We start from the raw sequence: 22,702 nt of genomic DNA, 5'->3' as shown, positions 1-22,702 counted from the left end.
GCAGTCAGCCGTACTATTCCAAACAGCAGCTAACAAGGTATACTGACATATACCGGCAGTTTTGTTCCCATTGACAATGAATGGGGACAAAACGGAAGCGTTTTTCTCCGGTATTGAGACCCTCTGCCGGATCTCAATACCGGACAAGTTAAATGCAAGTGTGAGAGCAGCCTCGCTCAGCTCGTGGATGAGACTGCCAATGCTCTGAAGAAGAGGGCTACCATGGTACCTCCAATGATTTTATTTCTTTTTAAGGTGAAGTTACTGACAAAAGAGTTGGAAGTTATGAGGGAAATGGAACTGAACGGCGCAGAAACAGTTCAGGAAGCCGAGTCCACCAACCAGAGACTGCGAGAAGCTCTAAAGCTAAAGGAGTTTGAAATCAAGGAGCTATCAGCAGTAAAAGACGCACGGTAAGTCCTGCACGTTAGCTCATACCAGCCAAACCTGCTGTCTCAGGGGGTCTGGTTGGCTAGATGACATGTCTTTGATGCACTCTCATACTAAACCAAGCACAGCGCCTTACATTGTATAGTGGCTGAGCATGGTATTGCATCAATCCCAATCACTTGATTGGAACTGAACGACACAAAGGCCATGTGGCTGATGGATGGGACGTCACAGGCCGAGGAAGAGGAGGATGTGCTCGCCCCAAATGCCTCTCCAGCAGGTGGTGCCAAGTCAGACTGATCAGATACTGATGAACTATCCTCAGCAGATAGACATGTCTGTAAAAAATAACCGTATTGGCCATTCAATGAATGAACATTCGTGGTTAAAAAGATCTTACGTAAAATTTAAAGATTGGTAGTCCGATAAAATCATCTTAAAAAATTAGCAAATTATGGCACTTGCCATAATTTGGTGACTTATTTTATGGGCAGGTCTTAGTGGAAGGGGGGGTAGGACCTCTCGCCGCTGGTCAGAATTACTATAATTTTCCCTCTTCATAGAGGGGTCACTGCTCCGTGGGATCTATCATGCCAGTATTATTAATGTGTGATATCCTGCGCCTGCAGCTGTCGCTTGTGGGTGTTGTACACTTGCCAACATATCTTGGTACACTTAACTGGTGGGTCCGGGCCTGTAATCATACTTTACACAGCGTAGTGCCGATAATAACAATGCCATCTATTGTCTTCATAAGCCGCTGAAAATCTTATCTTGCATTATGAAAAGCATTATAGGAAAATCCTGTCCAACATTATCTGTTCTATTAAATGTCTCAGATGATGGCTAAGAGCCAGGGGCGTACACGGGAATCATGGGGCCCCATGGCAAGGTCAGAATTGCTTCCCCCCCTATTTGGCAAAGAATACCATGAAGATTTTTAGTCACAGAATATCCTTCCGCTAACTACTGCCTGCGGCTTAAGGCTCCATTCACACGTCCGTATGTGTTTTGCGGACCGCACATCGCCGACACTCTTATAGAAAATGCCTTTTCTTACCCGGACAAGAATAGGACATGTTCTATTATATTTGCGGAACGGAAGTGCGGATCCGCATATGCGGACAGCACTTTCCGGCCCAGTTGAAAATGAATGGGTCTGCACCTGTTCCGCAAAATTGTGGAACGTATGTGGACCCATTTTGCGACGTGTGAATGGACCCTAACTGGTAAGGTTTTTGCCTCTGTTCAACAGGAGACAAGACCGCCTGAGACAATCTGGGGGAAAAAGAGTAGTAAAAGTTAATATACAGGGGTGTCTTGAAGGCCCATCTTCCTTCATGTCAGAGTGCCGACCCTGGAACTGAAAAGAGCAGGGACTCATTAGCGCACACTCAGAAATGGGGAGCGGCTGAACTGTGACTCCATAGAGGAGAGCAGGGACTCCTTACTGCCATGGGGTGGTCTGACTCCATTGACAGTATGCCTCTGAGCCCATTCACATGGCCTGATACACAGGGCAGAGATTGGGAATGAATTGTTTGTTCCTCATCACTGCCTGCTTGTTCATATGCATTTACATGCAGCAATCACACCCTCTATGTGAGGATGAATGATCATTACTATGATTGTTCATCCCCATAGACTTGACTTAGGGTGATATAGTCCTTTTTTGAGCGATTGGTAGCACTTTTACACAGGGCAATTATTGGGCGTGAGCCTTCATATGAATGTTTGTTCCCAATAATCTTCCCCTGTAAGGGTCCATTCACACGTCTGTAGTGTATCGCGGATACGCAATACACCCGGCTGGCATCCCCATAGAAATGCCTATTCTTGTCCGCAATTGCAGACAAGAATAGGACATGTTCTATTTCTTTCCCGGAGCCGCAGACCGGAAGATCGGTGGCGCGCTCCGGAAATGCGGATGCGTACAGCACATAGTGTGCTCTCTGCATCCATTCCGTCCCCATAGAGTATGAATGGGTCCGCACCCGTTCCACACAATAGCAGAACGGATGCGGACCACAATTGCGCACGTGTGAATGGAGCCTAAATGAGCTCTTAGCATGGTCAAGCACCCGTATATTAGCTGGAGCCACTGATTCCGTCAGGACTGGCAGACCATTTAAGCCTCATTCACACGCCCGTGTCCGTTATGAAATCTGTGTTGTCAGTGCTTCATCCGTGGAGAGGTCAGTGAAGGATCCATGTTTGGTCCGTGTGTCCGTTTTTTGCTCTCCGTGTTTCAATGGCACTGCACAGCTGAAAATTAATTTCCATAGCATCTCCTCCTAATGATCCGTGAAGCACGGATGGCGTCTGTGTTTCATCCGTGGTTTTCAAGGACCCATAGACTATGATGGGCGTGATGGATCCGTGTGTACAGACAAAATAGAGCAAGCATCTGTGCTAAAACCACGGACCTACCACCCTAAAACCCTGATGTGTGAATACACGCATTAAAATGAATGGGGACGTCTGCTGTCCACGGAGAACACGTACAGCACACGTCCGTGACTGAGTATCAGATTGGCAGGGGTCTGACTCCCTAAGCTGTTCGAAGAGGCCTCGGCGCTCTGTGAGCTCTTAGACCTCTTCCTCGTGACGTCACCGCAAATCAGTCACATGGCCTAGGGCGCAGCTCAGTCCCATACTGAAGAAACATTAGTGGTACGCACAGAACCAGCCGCCATTCATACTGGCATTCGCAGATTTCTTCAGGGCTGTTACAGTATTGGTTCTCCGTCTCTGTACAAGGAGCTGTTCTCTGGACTTCTACCTCATTTCTTAAATATACTCTATATTTATGTATTGCAGAATAAAAGAAGTGGAAGAGACGCTGACGTCATTGCAGCGTCAGATGAAAAAGCAAGAGGAGACGTTTCAGAGAAAGTAAGTGGAAAGAAAGAAATGCGTGTCTTTTTCCTGTGCCCCATTCCATCCTCTTCACATGGATTTATTTGGGCACTGCCTAGAGGGCTTAAAGGGAATCTGCACCCAAGCTGCTTTCACTGACGAGCTGGCCACAGAAAGAAGCGGAGTTTGGTGCAACAGGAGCAATCGTGAAGGCCTGATTGCACCAAAGGCCTAATTTGCATATTAAGAAAAAGTATCAGTCCGCATCCGATCCACATTTGATCGGATGTGGACCCATTTATTCCATCTGTATGTCTGTTCCATGCCTCCAGGGAGGTTGCTGGGGACAGATTCCCTTTAACCCCTTCCCGCAATATCACGTACATGTACATGGGGGAATGTGGTGCCTTACCGCATTCCCACATGCGTGTGCGTTATGCGGTTACACTGTCACCTCAGGGAGCGATGCGCTGACAGTTCAGTGAAGCCGGCGCGCGGGGGTTGCTAGGCAACCAGTGACGCCGGCGGGAACAAATCACAGCACTCGCCGGCCGGCGATCGCAGTGATTGGTCTGTCTGCCGTAATGGACCATTTATAGCGCATTGACGGAGGAACTATGGGTACTCTCCTTCTCTGATCGTCCCAATTCCTGTCAGGGAAGCGATCCGAGAAGGAGCTACGGTCAGAATCCACACACCAGAGAGTTTTAACCCCTTCAGTGCCGAAACGCCTCTCTTCTGTGCCCCAATCAGGGACACAGATCAGTTCTCTGCCTCATCTGTCATCAGCCTGTTATCTGTCATAATCAGTTCTGTGCCCCATCCCCTGCCTCACACATAATTAACCCATTCAGTGCCGATTTGCCACTCTTCTGTGCTTGATTTGCCCCAGTCCTGTCATCATCACCTTATCAAGACACCTGTCACTCCAGCCTGTCCGTCCATCAAGACACCTGTCACACACTCCAAAGTTACGTAAAAAAAATAAAAATGAACCCTGTCACTACCTGTGCCATCCTCCTGTGTGTACATACTCGTGTCCTGTGCCCGAGTGGCACTATTTCTTAAAATATAAGTCTCCTGTGCCCCATGTGGATTTGTGCCACCTATAACTGTAAAATAATTGTTATAAGTGGGAAGATGGTATGGGATTTAGTCCACCACCTGCTGGACCACGGATACCATCTGTATTTGGACAACTTTTACAATAGTGTCTCTCTCCTAAAGTGCATAGCCACATGTGGCACAATTAGACGAAATCACAAAGGGCCCCCTAAATGGTTTACAGACCAGACAGTGCGTCGTGGGGAAAGCAGGGCTGTTTGCTCAGAAAATTTGATGCTGCTGAAATACAAGGACAAACGGGATGTTCTTGTGTTGCCTACCATCCATGCAGATCAGTCCACCCCAGTCCCAGTCCGAGGAACCACAGAGCAGACCACCAAGCTTGTGTGCATCCAGGATTACAACCAGTTCATGGGCGGAGTGGATCTTTCAGACCAGGTACTACAGCCCTACAGTGCCTTAAGAAAATCTATGGTGTGGTACAAAAAATTAGCTGTGTACCTAACCCAAGTGTCACTATATAATGCCTTTGTCATCCATAGAACAGCTGGTCATGGGGGAACCTTCTTGGAATTTCAGGAAAAAAATAGTAAAAAAATGATTTATGGCGTTCAGGACGGAGAGTTCAGTATTTCAGTCAGCAGTGCTTCTGGGGTCTCAAGAAAGAGTACTTCACCCCCACAGGAAAAAAAAAAAAGGCGACCCCAAAAAAGGTGTCGCGTTTGCTCAGTTAGAAGGATTAGCAAAGACACCACTCACTACTGTCAGACCTCCCCCTCTAAACCGGGCCTTTCAAGTTTATCACACCTCCATTGATATCCATTAAGTTCATTTCATTCATTTCTTAATTAATCTATTGGAAGACATTCTGGTGGAACACTTAAAGGGTTAACAAAGTTTGTAAAATCAGTTTTGAATAAATTGAGGGGGTGTAGTTTTTAAAATGGGGTCATTTATGGGTGGTTTCTGCTAGGAGTCCCACAAAGTGACTTTATAACTGAAATGGTCCTTTAAAAAAGTGGGTTTTGGAAATGTTCTGAAAAATTTGCTTCTAAACTTCTAAGCTTTCTAACGTCCTTAAAGAATAAAATAACATTTACAAAGTGATACAAATATGAAGTAGACATATGGGAAATGTAAAGTAATAACTATTGTGTGAGGTACCGCTATCTGTCAGAAAACCGGAGAAATTCAAATTTAGAAAATTAAAAAAATTTCAAAAATTTCTGTAAATTTGGCATCTTTTTATAAATAAAAGTAAAACATATTGACTCGAATTTATCACTAACATGAAGTACGATCTCAGAATGGCTTGGATAAGTAAAAGCGTTCCAAAGATATTGCTACATAAAGTGCCACATGTTTTCCGACCTATTTATGTAGGGGCACCTTATTTTGTGTCTCCTTTCGTCGTTAAAAACAGTCTCATTTTTACTCCACTGCCGTACTTTTTTGCCTCTATTTGGAGTGGTGAGTTGCGCCACATTCTACCTACTTTCACGGAGACGTACACCTAATTTCAGTTCACTTGCGCCACATTTTCATGCACACACTAATTAGACAAAAAAAACAAAAAACAGATTATTTTTTTTTTAACCCCTTAAGGACACAGGGCGTACAGGTACGCCCTTGTGCCCTGGTACTTAAGGACACAGGGCGTACATGTACGCCCTGTGCATTTTCGATCACTGCCGTGCGGCTGGCAGTGATCGGAACCCGGTGCCTGCTCAAATCATTGAGCAGGCACCTAGGCTAAATGCGCGGGGGGGTCCCGTGACCCCCCCCATGTCGGCGATCGGGGCAAACCGCAGGTCAATTCAGACCTGCGGTTTGCTGCGATTTCTGCAGTTTCTGATCCCCGCGGTCCCTGACCGCGGGGATCAGAAACTTTAGTATTCCTAAAGTGCATCTGTATCCCCCCCCCCTGCACCCCTTAGTGATTTTTGCCCGGTGGGAGGTGCAGGGGGAGGGTTGCGGGCGGTGCGGGAGGCGGGCGGTGCGGTAGGCGGGATCGCGATCCCCCGCCCGCCTCCCATTGCGTAATCGTTGGCGTCTAGTGGGTATACCAGGGTGCCAGCACATTGCTGGCACCCTGGTATAAACGGCTGACATCGGTGATGCGATGTCAGCCGTTTAACCCTTTCCATACAGCGGTCCGTACGGACCGCTGTATGGAAAAGGTTAACAGTAAGAGGGAGCTCCCTCCCTCTCCGATCGGGGGGCTGCTGTGCCTTTGCAGTCCCCCGAATGGAGAGGGAGAGAGCTTCCAGGCAGCCCCCCAAGCCCCGTCCTTACCCTTCCCCGTCTGCGCAGTTCTGGCCACTACTGAGCAGACGGGGAAGGTTCCCATGGCAACAGGACGCCTTCTCAGGCGTCCTGCTGTCCATGGTGCTGAACAGATCTGTGCTGAAAGGCATAGATCTGTTCAGACAAAGTGTAAAATACAGTATAGTACTATATATTGTACTGTACTGTATTATGCAGACATCAGACCCACTGGATCTTCAAGAACCAAGTGGGTCTGGGTCAAAAAAAAAGTGAAAAAAGTGAAAAATAAAGTAAAAATCAAAAAACACATTTATCACTGATTAAAAATGAAAAAAATAAAATTCCCTACACATGTTTGGTATCGCCGCGTCCGTAACGACCTGATCTATAAAACGGTAATGTTACTTTACCCGAACGGTGAACGCCATAAAAATAAAAAATTAAAAACTATGATGAAATTGGAATTTTGCCCACCTTACTTCCCAAAAAAGGTAATAAAAGTGATCAAAAAAGTCGCATCTATGCCAAAATTGTAACAATCAAACCGTTATCTCATCCCGCAAAAATCATACCCTACCCAAGATAATCGCCCAAAAACTGAAAAAGTTATGGCTCTTACACTATGGAAACACTAAAACATGATTTCTTTTGTTTCAAAAATGAAATCATTGTGTAAAACTTACATAAATAAAAAAAAGTATACATATTAGGTATCGCCGCGTCCGTATTCACCGGCTCTATAAAAATATCACATGACCTAACCCCTCAGATGACCACCGTAAAAAAATAAAAATAAAAACGGTGTAAAAAAAGCCATTTTTTGTCATCTTCCGTCACAAAAAGTGTAATAGCAAGCAATCAAAAAGTCATGTGCACCCCAAAATAGTGCCAATCAAACCGTCATCTCATCCCACAAAAAATGAGACCCTACTTAAGATAATCGCCCAAAAATTTAAAAAACTATGGCTCTTAGACTATGGAGACACTAAAACATTTTTTTTGTTTTAAAAATGAAATTATTGTGTAAAACGTACATAAATAAAAAAAATTGTATACATATTGGGTATCACCGCGTCCGTGACAACCTGCTCTATAAAATTACCACATGCTCTAACCTGTCAGATGAATGGTGTAAATAAAATAAAAAAAAACGGTGCCAAAAAAGCAATTTCTTGTTACCTTGCCGCACAAAAAGTGTAATATAGAGCAACCAAAAATCATATGTACCCTAAACTTGTACCAACAAAACTGCCACCCTATCCCGTAGTTTCTAAAATGGGGTCACTTTTTTGGAGTTTCTACTCTAGGGGTGCATCAGGGGGGCTTCAAATGGGACATGGTGTCAAAAAAACCAGTCCAGCAAAATCTGCCTTCCAAAAACCGTATGGCATTCCTTTCCTTCTGCGCCCTGCCGTGTGACCGTACAGCGGTTTACGACCACATATGAGGTGTTTCTGTAAACTACAGAATCAGGGCCAGAAATAATGAGTTTTGTTTGGCTGTTAACCCTTGCTTTGTAACTGGAAAAAAAATATTAAAATGGAAAATCTGCCAAAAAAGTGAAATTTTGAAATTGTATCTCTATTTTCTATTAAATCTTGTGCAACACCTAAAGGGTTAACAAAGTTTGTAAAATCAGTTTTGAATACCTTGAGGGGTGTAGTTTCTTAGATGGGGTCACTTTTATGGAGTTTCTACTCTAGGGGTGCATCAGGGGGGCTTCAAATGGGACATGGTGTCAAAAAAACCAGTCCAGCAAAATCTGCCTTCCAAAAACCGTATGGCACTCCTTTCCTTCTGCGCCCTGCCGTGTGACCGTACAGCGGTTTACGACCACATATGAGGTGTTTCTGTAAACTACAGAATCAGGGCCAGAAATAATGAGTTTTGTTTGGCTGTTAACCCTTGCTTTGTAACTGGAAAAAAAATATTAAAATGGAAAATCTGCCAAAAAAGTGAAATTTTGAAATTGTATCTCTATTTTCTATTAAATCTTGTGCAACACCTAAAGGGTTAACAAAGTTTGTAAAATCAGTTTTGAATACCTTGAGGGGTGTAGTTTCTTAGATGGGGTCACTTTTATGGAGTTTCTACTCTAGGGGTGCATCAGGGGGCTTCAAATGGGACATGGTGTCAAAAAAACTGTCCAGCAAAACATGCCTTCCAAAAACCATACGGCGCACCTTTCACTCTACGCCCCGCTGTGTGGCCGTACAGTAGTTTACGGCCACATATGGGGTGTTTCTGTAAACGGCAGAGTCAGGGCAATAAAGATACAGTCTTGTTTGGCTGTTAACCCTTGCTTTGTTAGTGGAAAAAATGGGTTAAAATGGAAAATTAGGCAATAAAATGAAATTCTCAAATTTCATCCCCATTTGCCAATAACTCTTGTGCAACACCTAAAGGGTTAACAAAGTTTGTAAAATCAGTTTTGAATACCTTGAGGGGTGTAGTTTATAGAATGGGGTCATTTTTGGGTGGTTTCTATTATGTAAGCCTCGCAAAGTGACTTCAGAGCTGTAGTTGTCCCTAAAAATTGGGTTTTTGTAAATTTCTGAAAAATTTCAAGATTTGCTTCTAAACTTCTAAGCCTTGTAACATCCCCAAAAAATAAAATATATCATTCCCAAAATAATTCAAACATGAAGTAGACATATGGGGAATGTTAAGTCATCACAATTTTTGGGGGTATTACTATGTATTACAGAAGTAGAGAAACTGAAACTTTGAAATTTGCTAATTTTTCCCAATTTTTGGTAAATTTGACTTTTTTTATGCAAAAAAAAAATATTTTTTTTAACTTTATTTTACCAGTGTCATGAAGTACAATATGTGACGAAAAAACAATCTCAGAATGGCCTGGATAAGTCAAAGCGTTTTAAAGTTATCAGCACTTAAAGTGACACTGGTCAGATTTTCAAAAAATGGCCTGGTCCTAAGGTGTAAAAAGGCTGTGTCCCTAAGGGGTTAAACCAATATGTTTTATTGTTTTCAATAATAAAATAAACTATTACATACAAGGTTATGCATTGTGTTACTTTTTTTTCCAAACATCAATCTGATCTTGCATGATCCTTATAGTCCCGTTAATAGAGGGACACAAGGAAAAAAGAAACATTACAATATAATTAAATTGACAAAATTAAATAATAAAGAGAGAAAAGGGGATAAAAGTAAGAAGGTGACAAGGAACAGTCTGCTCGACATTACATCACGAAAATAGTGAAACTTTGTTGAACTGAGAGTGAAGCCAGTTATGCCACTTAACCTTAAAGGGAACCTGTCATGTGGATATTTGATTATAATCTAACTAATTAAATACAATCATTAACTACTAAAAAGTACCTTAGATGTATTCACTTACTGGTGGGACAGATGGTTACCTCATAATATACACACAAAGATGCCGCATGCTAATGAGCTGATTTGAGTCCAGCGTGATGTCATTGAGTCCAGCGTATATTTAATTCAGAGCTATGGCCACTCCGCTGCCCACCTGCTGCTGATTCATATGGAAAATAACTGTCATTCAGTAGCAGGTTGGCGGGGAGAGTCAGGAGCTCATGAATATTCATGACTCATTATTATCAGCTGGAGCTTTTCAATACAAGATGTTGGCAGATTGACTGGGTCAATTAAAGAAAGTGAGCCAGCATTTTGCTAAGGCTGGGTTCACACCTGAGCGTTGCGCAAACGCGCGTTTTACGCGCGTTTTTGTCGCGCATTTTTATGCGCGTTTTTTGTAATAGTAAACGCGCGTTTGACGCGCGTTTGTGTGATTGACTACAGTGTCCTATGGCCACAAACGCGCGTCAAAACGCCCCAAAGTCGCGCATGTACTTTTTTGAGCGTCGGGCGTTTTACAGCGCGATTGTACGCGCTGTAAAACGCCCAGGTGTGAACCATTCCCATAGGGAATCATTGGTTTCTCCTTGTTGAGCGTTCTACAGCGCGTAGGAACGCGCTGTAAAACGCTCAGGTCTGAACCCAGGGTAAGAGAATCAGTCACTTATTTATGTTGCCCTTAGTTAGGACACCATAAAACTGGTGACAGGTTCCCTTTAAACCTGGCTAATTTATTGGAGACTGAGGCGTTAATCATCTCATAGAGACAGTTGTCGTTAAGAGATCACTATTTCCATTAACGGAGGAGGGTTTGAGTTTTTCCAGTAGTGGGCAATTTTCATTCTGGTTGCTATAATCATATGAATGATAACTGTTCGGAAAGATTCTGGGAAGGAATCCAAATTAATAGAAAGTAGGCTTTGCGCCATTGATAGGGAAATGGGAGTTTTGCATATTTGGGTTAAAATGTTATTGAGTTCCAAACCGGTTTGATTTCCCCGCATTCCCACCATACGTGCTCCATATCCGCTTCTGCTGATGAACATCTCCAGCAGACATGGGAAGATGAAGGGTACATTTTAGATAATCTATGAGGAGTATAATACCTTCTGTAAATAAACTATTACATACAAGATTATGCATTGTGTTACTTTTTTTTCCAAACATCAATCTGATCTTGCATGATCCTTATAACCCCGTTAACAGGGACACGAGGAAAGAAGAAACATTACAATATAATTGACCAAATTAAATGGGAGAAAATTTGGGTTAAAATTGTATTAAATGAGTTCCAAACCGGTTTGATTTCCCCGCATTCCCACCATACGTGCTCCATAAACTATTGCATACAAGATTATGCATTGTTACTTTTTTTTTTTTCCAAACATCAATCTGATCTCGCATGATCCTTAGGCCTCTTTCACACGGGCGTAATTTTTTTTGCCCGGATAAGAGCCGGGTGCGTTGCGGGAAAATGCGCGATTTTTCCGCGCGAGTGCAAAACATTGTAATTAGTGTTGAGCGAACTTCTGTTTTAAGTTCGGCGTCTAAAGTTCGGCTTCCAGTTAGCGGAGAATCCCGATCTGGAACCGGATATGGATTCCGAATTCCGTTGTGGTCCGTGGTAGCGGAATCAATAATCGGCCATTATTGATTCCGCTACCACGGACCACAACGGTATTCGGAATCCATGTCGGGATTCTCCGCTAACCGGAAGCCGAACTTTAGACGCCGAACTTAAAACAGAAGTTCGCTCAACACTAATTGTAATGCGTTTTGCACTCGTGTGAGAAAAATCGCGCATGTTTGGTATCCAAACCCGAACTTCTTCACAGAAGTTCGGGCTTGGGATTGATGTTCTGAAGATTGTATTATTTTCCCTTATAACATGGTTATAAGGGAAAATAATAGCATTCTGAATACAGAATGCATAGTAACACAGCGCTAGAGGGGTTAAATTTTTTTTAACTCACCTTAGTCCACTTGATTTGCGAAGCCAGCATCTCCTTGTGTCTCCTCTGCGCTGAACAGGACCTGGGGTGAGCTGCTGCTTTAAATACCGGTTAAGGACCTTTGATGACGTCACTCCGGTCATCACATGGTACGTCACATGATCTTTTACCATGGTGATTCACCATGGTAAAAGACCATGTGATGACCGGAGTGACGTCATCAAAGGTCCTTAACTGGTATTTAAAGCAGCAGCTCACCCCAGGTCCTGTTCAGCGCAGAGGAGACACAAGGAGATGCCGGCTTCGCGATCAAGTGGACTAAGGTGAGTTAAAAAATGTTTTTTTTGTTTGTTTTTTTTTTTGTTTTGTTTTTTAACCCTTCTAGCGCTGTTTTACTATGCATTCTGTATTCAGAATGCTATTATTTTCCCTTATAACCATGTTATAAGGGAAAATAATAATGATCGGGTCTCCATCCCGATCGTCTCCTAGCAACCGTGCGTGAAAATCGCACCGCATCCGTACTTGCTTGCGGATGCTATGCGATTTTCACGCTTCCCATTCACTTCTATGGGGCCTGCGTCGCGTGAAAATCGGACAATATAGAGCATGCTGCGATTTTCACTCAACGCACAAGTCATGCGTGAAAATCACCGCTCATGTGCACAGCCCCATAGAAATGAGTGGGTCAGGATTCAGTGCGGGTGCAATACGTTCACCGCACGCATCGCACCCGCACGGAAAACTCGCCCGTGTAAAAGGGGCCTTAGAGTCCTGTTAACAGAGGGACACGTTACTGTAGGGATCTGGAGTAGAAGAATACCTGAGGGTCAGTCACACCCATTAGGTAGTTCTCAATAGAGATCCAGTGTTTGTTGGGATAGTTTAACCACGTAAATCTCAGTTGTTCAAAAATACAAGCCCTTAATCTTAGCCTGAAAGATTCAGGCCTCACTTTATGGAACTCCGAATATATTACATATTTAGGAATCCAACCCCATCAACCGCCAATCTTCTACCAGTAAACCTAAGAACTGTAAAGGAAAAAAAAATTAAAATGACCTGAATAAAATGGAAAAAAAAAATGAATGGTAAGGATCATGTCATGTTTTTTGCCCGGATAAGATGTGGGTGCGTTGCAGGAAAATGTGCGATTTTTCAGCGCGAGTGAAAAACATTGTAATGTGTTTTGCACGCGCGTGAGAAAAATCGGCATGTTTGGTACCCAAACCTAGACTTCTTCACAGAAGTTCGGGTTTGGGTTAGGAGTTCTGTAGATTGTATTATTTTCCTTATAACATGGTTATAAGGGAAAATAATAGCATTCTTAATACAGAATGCATAGTACAATAAGGCTGGAGGGGTTAAAAATAAATAAATAATAATTTAACTCCCCTTAATCCACTTGATTGCGCAGCCCGGCTTCTCTTCTGTCTTCTTCTTTGCTGTGCACAGGAATAGGACCTTTGATGACGTCACTGTGCTCATCACATGGTCCAATCACATGGTTCATCACCATGGTGAGGGACCATGTCATTGGATCATGTGATGTGACGTCACCACAGGTCCTTAGCCGGCAGCTCAACATTACAGAAGACAGAGATCCGCAACTACGCGATCAAGTGGACTCGGTGAGTTAAATTATTTTTATTTTTTTAACCCCTCCATCACTATTTTCCTTTGTATTCTGTATTCAGAATGCTATTATTTTCCCTTATAACCATGTTATAAGGGAAAATAATACAGATCGGGTCCCCAACCCGATCGTCACCTAGCAACCATGAGTGAAAATCGCACCGCATCCGCACTTGCTTGCGGATGCTTGCGATTTTCACGCAGCCCCATTCACTTCTATGGGGCCTGCGTTGCGTGAAAAACGCAGAATATAGAGCATGCTGCGATTTTCACTCAACGCACAAGTGATGCGCGAAAATCACCGCTCGTGTGCACAGCCCCATAGAAGCGAATGGGTCAGGATTCAGTGCGAGTGCAATGCGTTCACATCACGCATTGCACCTGCGTGGAATACTCGCCCGTGTGAAAGGGGCCTTAGAGGTCTGGAATGTATTGGGTTTACACTGACAGCATTATGTCAGTGTTATCCAATACATTCCAGAACTAAGGCCTGGGCTCTAGCTGTAGTACAATAGTTAAAATCAATCAGTCGCACTACAAAAAGTCACAGGGCAATTAATTACATGTGCAGATGGGGGAAGGTAAGTGTTAATAATGGGATAAGAGAATGAGGGCTGCACCTATACCTGGAGCCATGGCCAGTACAGGTGCAGCTCTGCAATTAGTGATAATCCTCTTGCTTTTAGGGCCCTTGCACACGACCGTATGCCCTCCGAGACATGAGTGGCATTGATCGTGTGCACGGGAGTACACAGCATCATAGATTACAATGATATGGTGCTCGTCGGGCCGCCCGCGGGGCTATTGTCCCGCACTCATAAGATCATATGCCCCATCATTGTAATCTATGATGCTGTGTACTCCCGTGCGCACGATCAATTCCGCTCACGGACCGTACATCTCGGAGGGCATACGGTCGTGTGCCTTTAGGGTTTGGCTACATGGCGATCAGCTGTTTCACCCAAGGAGTGCGGTGGGATCACACTGCAGTGGTGCTATCATAGAAATGAATAAGGTCACAGCACAATACGCACGTGTGCCGCAACTGTGACCCCTGAATTGCAAAAAAATCCAGCACTGCAACGGAAGTTGAGCACTACATTCTACTTGATTGCGACCTGGCTGCGTTTTCACAGCAAAATCACAGCTCTACAATAGTCGTGCATACAAGTTGCACGTTTTTTTTGTTTGTTTTTTTTTCACTTTTCTGCAACCTGGAGACATGTAGCAGAGCATTTACTGCGTCTCGGCCATAAACGTATCCTGCTGCAGACAACAGTGTGGAGGGCGAGCGGGGCTTTTCATTCATCACTAGATCACCAACCGCAAGGTGGAAAGTTGATGGCACTTTATTAAAATGGCGTTTCATCTTGTCCTATATATAACACTGAAGATAAGACGCTTCCGTCCGCGCACTTCCTGCACTTACATTGCAGAACGCATCCTCTGTGACAATAGACTGAATTACATCAGTAGATCCGTACCATGCCTGTTACAGCTGCCCCCACTATATAGAAAGCAAGGCTCTTCTTCCCTGCCGCTCCATTCATTCTCTGTAGGACTGTCGGGGATCGCGGCTATTTCTGGCGGTCCTATAGAGAATGAATGGAGCATCATCAGGGTGCATGCTCGGCTTTTCTCTCCATGGGACCCTCTTCTGGGGATCGAGAGGGGTCCCAGTGATCAGACCCCCACCAATCCATTATCCCCTATCCACAGGATAACTTTAATGCTTGGCACAGACCTTTTAATCCAGAAAATTGCAGCTTTCACCAAGAGCCTCATAATACGCTGATATTTCCTGTTCGGTAGAGATCAGTTTTCAGCAGTCATTATTGTCATCACAGGCAGGATTACAATGACCGGTAACACCTCTATGATGAAGCTGGAGACAGCTATACTATTAGAATGTATTAAGTTGGAGCAGCTGTCGCCACTCCTGACAAGTCATTACTTCTATTCCCCGATATCTGATAATCCTGGGGCATCTTTTCCTAGAAGTCTGTTTCGTACTCTGTTACTCCTTCTGGAAGTTTATAAATGGACAGCTGGGTGTTACCAGTTGGGGGTGTGCCGCTAAACTTCCACGCTGTCCAGGCCGTGGTGATCAGATCAGGTTGTGTAGGGATTTACCCTTTGACAAGGGGAATGGCCGCCCCCAGTTGTCAATTTATTGGTAATTTTATAGGCGGAATAACAGAGAAATGGCTCAATGCTGAAAATCTGCTCCAGAATTGTTATTCCATGGAGAATAGAAGTATTTACTAAAATGAACACCCACCCCCGGCCACCACCATAAAACCCCCTATAAAAAGATGGCGGCCTGTACGGGGTTTGGGGAGTAGGAGCAATACTGTTTTAGGAATGGATTTAGTAAAATGGTAAAGGAGTATTGACCGAGGAGGCTCTTACCTTGCAGACATGTGCAGCTAGACCGGCTGGCTCGCGAGAAGGAGTCGGCGCTGGGATCTATGAAGGAAGCGCACGCTGACCGGGTACAGCAGCTGGAGCAGCAGATGACGGAGCTGCGGGTGTGCGTGGAAACCATAGAGGTGGAGCGGCATAGAGCTCAGTGCAGCCAGCAAGCAACGCTGGCGGAAAAAGACTGCGCCATTGAGAAGTGAGTACATATGGATCTGCGTTCACGGCTGCCTTTCTGACATGTGGTTTTCCATAGGCACGCTTTTAGGAGACCATTCTGTTCTGGAAGCAGTGTCGGCATAGACGTCAAATGTATCTGGATCGGGCAGCTTCTCTGCATGGACAAGAGGTGTTGTCAGAGGCATACACGGATCTCATAGGGCCCCGTAGTAAGGGCTCACTCACACAAATGTGTGGAACTTGTGTCCATATTGCGGCCTGCAAACAGCGGGTCCACAATATATGGGCACCTGCAGACCCATTCGGATCCGCGGGTTTTGTGTCTGTGCCCATGCACTAGTTCTTTTGGTGCAGATTGCGGACCCTATTCAAGTGAATGGATCTTGCGTCCACATACGCACCTGTTGGCGGCTGCAGAAACATGCGATTCATCTGTGCTGGGAAAGGGAGCCGGCGCCTCTTCATGACTTCGGCGGACCCACCGCCAGCTATGGGGTTTTATTAAGACCAGCGTCTAAAACGCCGGTCTTAATAAATGTCCCCCAGAGTTTCTATATGGACAGCAGGGATTTCTGCCCTGGAGAGTTTATGTAGGAATATCCAGCCTCTATGCTGGGGAATGGAGAGTACGATGTAAAGTTTCCTAGAGTCCAGCCTCTTGGTCATTGCTTTATTCACAGATCCGCGTCCCAGCAGCTGATGAGTCGGATTCTGCATTTCCAGAAGCCCCTCAGATAAGCTCCTGGAACGTGTCCTGCACCCTATAAATCACTGGTATCAGGGCATCGTTGATTTCTAGCTCTATCCTCATCTCCTGTTTATTCTGTCTTAGTAATGGAAGGAATTTTTACTCCATGTCCAAGTTATTCCTGATATGCAGGGGCCAATGTCCTAAAGTGACCACTTCCGAGAGGCCGGTTACCCCGTGAACTTACTACATTATACGGATCAGGTCCTGGGAGGGCTGAGTTTTCTGCAGTTTTCATTCGTGGTCCACTATTGCACTCCATTGTACAGTTTACATATATACAGTGACATATCCAAATTGATGATCTGTGGGGGTCTGAGCGGATCCCCACCAATCCCTAGAACCAGAGAGTGAACAGCTCACATAGCACACCTCCTCCTCACCGCAGGAGGCTGAAGCCAGCGGACTCAATCGAAAGCCTATGGGCTCGTCTCCTGCATGGTATTTTTCAAGTTGTACTTCTTAAAAAAAATGCAGGAAACCTATTAGAATAGTAAAAAAAATAAAAAATAAAATACTTCATTATACCAACCTCTTTCTGTTCCAGTTCCGCTGATCGACCCTCCTCACTGGGCTTTGTTTTTATGACTGCAGAAGCGAAATACAGCATGTGATGGGCCTGTATACCGCATGTGATGGGCCTGTATACCGCATGTGATGGGCCTGTATACCGCATGTGATGGGCCTGTATACCGCATGTGATGGGCCTGTATACCGCATGTGATGGGCCTGTATACCGCATGTGACCACTTCAGGGTACTTTCACACTTGCGGCAGGACGGATCCGACAAGCTGTTCACCCTGTCGGATCCATCCTTCCGCTATTTCGACGGCCCGCCGCTCCATCCCCATTGACTATAATGGGGACAGGGCGGAGCTCCAGCGCAGCACGGCAGTTCGCGGTGAGAGGCATGTGATGCGCCTGTATACCGCGTGTGATGCGCCTGTATACCGCGTGTGATGCGCCTGTATACCGCGTGTGATGCGCCTGTATACCGCGTGTGATGCGCCTGTATACCGCGTGTGATGCGCCTGTATACCGCGTGTGATGCGCCTGTATACCGCGTGTGATGCGCCTGTATACCGCGTGTGATGCGCCTGTATACCGCGTGTGATGCGCCTGTATACCGCGTGTGATGCGCCTGTATACCGCGTGTGATGCGCCTGTATACAGCGTGTGATGCGCCTGTATACAGCGTGTGATGCGCCTGTATACAGCGTGTGATGCGCCTGTATACAGCGTGTGATGCGCCTGTATACAGCGTGTGATGCGCCTGTATACAGCGTGTGATGCGCCTGTATACAGCGTGTGATGCGCCTGTATACTGCATGTGATGCGCCTGTATACCACACGTGACCACTTCAGGGTACTTTCACACTTGCGGCAGGACCCTGTCGGATCCATCCTTCCGCTATTTCGCCGGACCGCCGCGCCATCCCCATTGACTATAATGGGGACGGGGCGGAGCAGCACGGCAGTTTGCGGTGAGAGGCCGCCGGACTAAAAAGTCAGACATGTAGGACTTCTAGTCCGACGGCCTTTCGCCGTGCACTGCTGTGCTGCGCCGGAGCTCCGCCCCCGTCCCCATTATAGTCAATGGGGATGGAGCGGATGCACAGCAAAATAGCGGAAGGATGGGTCCGACATGGTGAACAGCCTGTCGGATCCGTCCTGCCGCAAGTGTGAAAGTAGCCTCAGCCAGTCACTGGCCAGTGATTGGCTGCAGTGGTCACGTACAATATACGGGCGGTATGACATCGTCACTGCAATGGCAGGGAGGATTGGTGTGGTGGCGTTGGATTGAAGAGGGTTTGGGACAGTAAGGGTACATTCACAGGACCGTATCTATTTTGCGGTCCAAAAAACACTGATCAACAAAATACAGATTATGTCCGTCCTGCATCAGCATTTTTTGCAGACCCATTGACTTTAATGGGTCCGTGGTCCACATTTTCATAGAACATGTTAAATTATTTGCAGAATCAACATACGGATGTGCAACGCACACAGATCATCTGTATATACTTGACTGCAAAATGCGGACCCATTCAAGTCAATGGGGCTGCAACATGGACATCATCCGTATTTTAAATACATAGGATTGTGTGAGTGCCCCTTTAATATAACATTTTTTTTTTAGAATAGCTTCCCTGCCTTTTCTAACATATAAATAAAGTCAGCCGCTTTAAGTTAATTAGAGCCTTTCTCATAATCACAGGCTTCAGAGATGAAATCTCCCAGCATTCCTCTCTGGCTAAATGTCTACCGAAAACTGGCTATGTTCATAGATATTCTAAAAAGTGACGTCTTTATACCGAGAAGTGCACAGAGCAGGAAAAATGTATCAGGTTGACTGTTTCCATTAGCATCCAGAAGAACTGTGAATGCAGCTCTGGAGGCTGAACTCGTGAACAAAGTGCAATTTAAGACAAGAACTGTATGTACAAAATTACTAAATTTTTCCGTAAATTACAGCTTTATAGTGTGAACTGTAAATTTGTGTTTGAAATTAGACAGGTTTTGGTCCCCTTCGTCCAGTTTCATGAAGGCAGCCCCTGTCCATGTGTTTTAGGCTGCTTTCACACTAGCGTTCGGGTGTCCGCTCGTGAGCTCCGTTTGAAGGGGCTCACGAGCGGACCCGAACGCAGCCGTCCAGCCCTGATGCAGTCTGAATGGAGCGGATCCGCTCAGACTGCATCAGTCTGGCGGCGTTCAGCCTCCGCTCCGCTCGCCTCCGCACGGACAGGCGGACAGCTGAACGCTGCTTGCAGCGTTCGGGTGTCCGCCTGGCCGTGCGGAGGCGTGCGGATCCGTCCAGACTTACAATGTAAGTCAATGGGGACGGATCCGTTTGAAGATGCCACAATGTGGCTCAATCTTCAAGCGGATCCGTCCCCCATTGACTTTACATTGAAAGTCTGGACGGATCCGTCCCAGGCTATTTTCACACTTAGCTTTTTTTTGCTAATATAATGCAGACGGATCCGTTCTGAACGGAGCCTCCGTCTGCATTATTATGAGCGGATCCGTTCAGAACGGATCCGCCCGAACGCTAGTGTGAAAGTAGCCTTATTAGGACATGTGGACCTCATAGAGGGCAGACCCCCTTTGTGATCCAGGACAGAGAGCTGCTCCTGTTGTGGCTGACTCCTGCTCTCCTTCTATTACATGGAGAACCAGTCATCTGAATGGCCGCCACATAATACTACATTTCCTGCTATAGGAGAGATGCTTGGCTGGCTGCCGCTTTCCCAGCAAAATCAACCGTTATCTGTGGATGCCATTCAGATCGATCTAGGGTCCATATTGTGAAAGAAAGGGGTTGTCTCATCAACTTGGTCTTAGTTATATCTTTTTCTAGACAAACGGGAAGCAGGGAATGTAATAAAAGAGAGGCAGCTAGTCATTGTGGGGCTCATGTATGGAAATTGTCCTCCTGGATGACATCACACCTGAAAGCTGGGGTCGTCATGATGATTTTCTGGCCTTCAAAATGATCACTATTAGGATTGAGTTTAAGAAATGGGAGATTGTGATTATTCCAGTCTATACCTCATTTTCTTCGTTGGGTCCTCCCTGCTCTGCATTCTGCCAACCACTGCCTTTCCCCTTCGTTTTTAACCATGTGGGATGAGCATGCCAAGTTGCCATATAGCAATGGCCTACAAGTGATGGCAGGCCATCCTCAGCTGTTGGCCTCCACGTGCTAGACCTGCGACTTGGTCTGATGTGTCCTGGAGTGAACGGACCATGCGGAGAGTGGATAGGGGCTTCCTAGGTTCTTATACTTAACAGTTATGCCCTCACCCCTCTAGAAAGGTCTCCTGTTTATGGACAAATGAAGCCCATCTACATCTGGGTTTAGGAAAGGTTACTAATCTGATTTCTCTTGAAGGTTGAAAGATGAAGTAGCCACGCTGAAGAACGGCTGGGATTCGTACGTTACCCAGGTATCTAAAGAAACTGTGACGAAAGACCTCCAGATTCAGGCCTTACAAGAAGAGGAGCAGAAGATGAAAGCTGAGATCACCAGATACCAGAAAGACATTGAGAGGTGAGTGATGTCAGAAGACGATATTTGGGATCTTGGGTAGCAGCACGTGAGGTAGTTGCTTCACAATTGTAGAAGACATGGAGCTCATGTCCAGGAATGAACATGAGGCTCATTGTACACGTTACCACTTCACTAAGTCCTCTCAGGTGGGTCTTTACTCACTGCATGATGACCCCCGTTTCCGCAATACCAAACACCCAGGGCCGGATTAAGAGCATCATGGGCCTGGTGCTGAGAATTTTGCTGGGCCTTTTTATGGAACTGCACTCAGTGTCTTATTTACATATATATTTTATCGATACCATTAAAGTATTTTGTTCCTGCAACTACCCCTTCATTTGGCTTCTATCTTGGCAACATGGAGGGGGACCCCGAGGGTGGGGGCAACCTCAGGGCACTATAGTGTCAGGAAAACCGCTTTGTTTTCCTGACACTATAGTGATCATTTAACATGACTATGAAGATTACTGTTTTCTAGCTACTGTGGACAACAGCAACTAGAAACAGTAATTTTCATAGAGCTGTGTTATGATTTATGGACACAGCACTCAGCATGCTTAGCCAGTCAGATAGAAGGCTGAGAGCTGTGTCTAAATAACATAACACATTAAAGGGATTCTGTCACCAGGTTTCACCCCTGTCAGCTAAAAATATGCTGATGTTCAAGGCGTCTTCACGATTCCTAATGTGGGCTTATAAATGTCATCTGTGGGCTTATTTCGCTAAAAAACAGCTTTTACTATCCTGTCAGTCAAACAAATAAGGTGCCCAAGGGGATGTTAATGGATGCAAGGTGCCGTCTGCACCCGCCGCCGTTCGTGCCCAGCGCCGCCTTTCCAGACTTCTGCGCCGCCTCCTAATCCTCTGTGCCGCCTCTCGCCCTCCCTCCCCCCTCCTCCTGCTGTAAGATCTTGCGCATACAGGGTTTGAGCGAAGTGCCGGCACATGAGCACTTTGCTGTAAGAAGCCAAATGGAGAAGTCCGCACGGCACATCAGGCAGAGCCCTGTGCGCAAAATCTTACAGCAGAAGGAGGGCGAGAGGCGGCACAGAGGATTAGGAGGCGGCGCAGAAGTCCGGAAAGGCGGCGCTGGGCACGAACGGCGGCGGGTGCAGACGGCACCTTGCATCCATCAACATCCCCTTGGGCACCTTATTTGTTTGACTGACAGGTTAGTAAAAGCTGTTTTTTTTTTTAGCTAAATAAGCCCACAGATGACATTTATAAGCACACATTAGGAATCGTGAAGATGCCCTGAACATCGGCATATTTTTAGCTGAGGGGTGAAACCTGGTGACAGAATCCCTTTAAAGAAATTACTGTTTCTAGCTGCTGTGGACTAGCAGCTAGAAACAGTAATTTCTTTATGTGTTATGTTATTTAGACTGAGCATGCTTAGCCAGTCAGTAATTTTCATAGTGCTGTTATGATTTATGGACACAGCTCTCAGCATGCTTAGCCAGCCTTCTATCTGGCTTTGCATCTTGAGAGTCACAGTCCACAGGCTGTTTCTGAGCCTGTGGACTGTGACTCTCAAGATGCAAAGCCAGATAGAAGGCTGGCTAAGCATGCTGAGAGCTGTGTCCATAAATCATAACAGCACTATGATTGCCCACCCTTCCAACTAGATGAGTTTGTCTGATACCTGCAGCCTCCAGAAGCTCCTGCTGCTGCCTGTCTCCGTGTGGCCGAGCGCTGTGGGCCGTCACCGTCCGTGTGCTGGCCTGGTCGAAACTGCTGTGGTGCAGGAGGGATAACCGCGGGCGTACTGAGTTCATATCTGG

The 22,702-nt window shown here is 45.6% G+C and overlaps 1 protein-coding gene across 5 annotated transcripts in view; it reads left to right on the top strand.

Moving 5' to 3' along the window:
• The window catches only part of CCDC57 (coiled-coil domain containing 57), an 88,020-nt gene that overhangs the window by 27,757 nt on the left and 37,561 nt on the right, over positions 1 to 22,702 (top strand). For all 5 annotated transcript variants that reach the window (XM_044300025.1, XM_044300027.1, XM_044300024.1 and 2 more), the window contains 4 exons: positions 256 to 413; positions 3,211 to 3,285; positions 15,934 to 16,134; positions 20,760 to 20,918. In XM_044300025.1, coding sequence (XP_044155960.1) covers positions 256 to 413; positions 3,211 to 3,285; positions 15,934 to 16,134; positions 20,760 to 20,918 — 593 coding nt within the window. The remainder of the gene's footprint in view (positions 1 to 255; positions 414 to 3,210; positions 3,286 to 15,933; positions 16,135 to 20,759; positions 20,919 to 22,702) is intronic.

Source organism: Bufo gargarizans, chromosome 6 (genome assembly GCF_014858855.1).
Source record: "Bufo gargarizans isolate SCDJY-AF-19 chromosome 6, ASM1485885v1, whole genome shotgun sequence".
NCBI classification, from domain to species: domain Eukaryota; kingdom Metazoa; phylum Chordata; class Amphibia; order Anura; family Bufonidae; genus Bufo; species Bufo gargarizans.
This window is presented reverse-complemented; position numbering and strand designations above follow the sequence as displayed.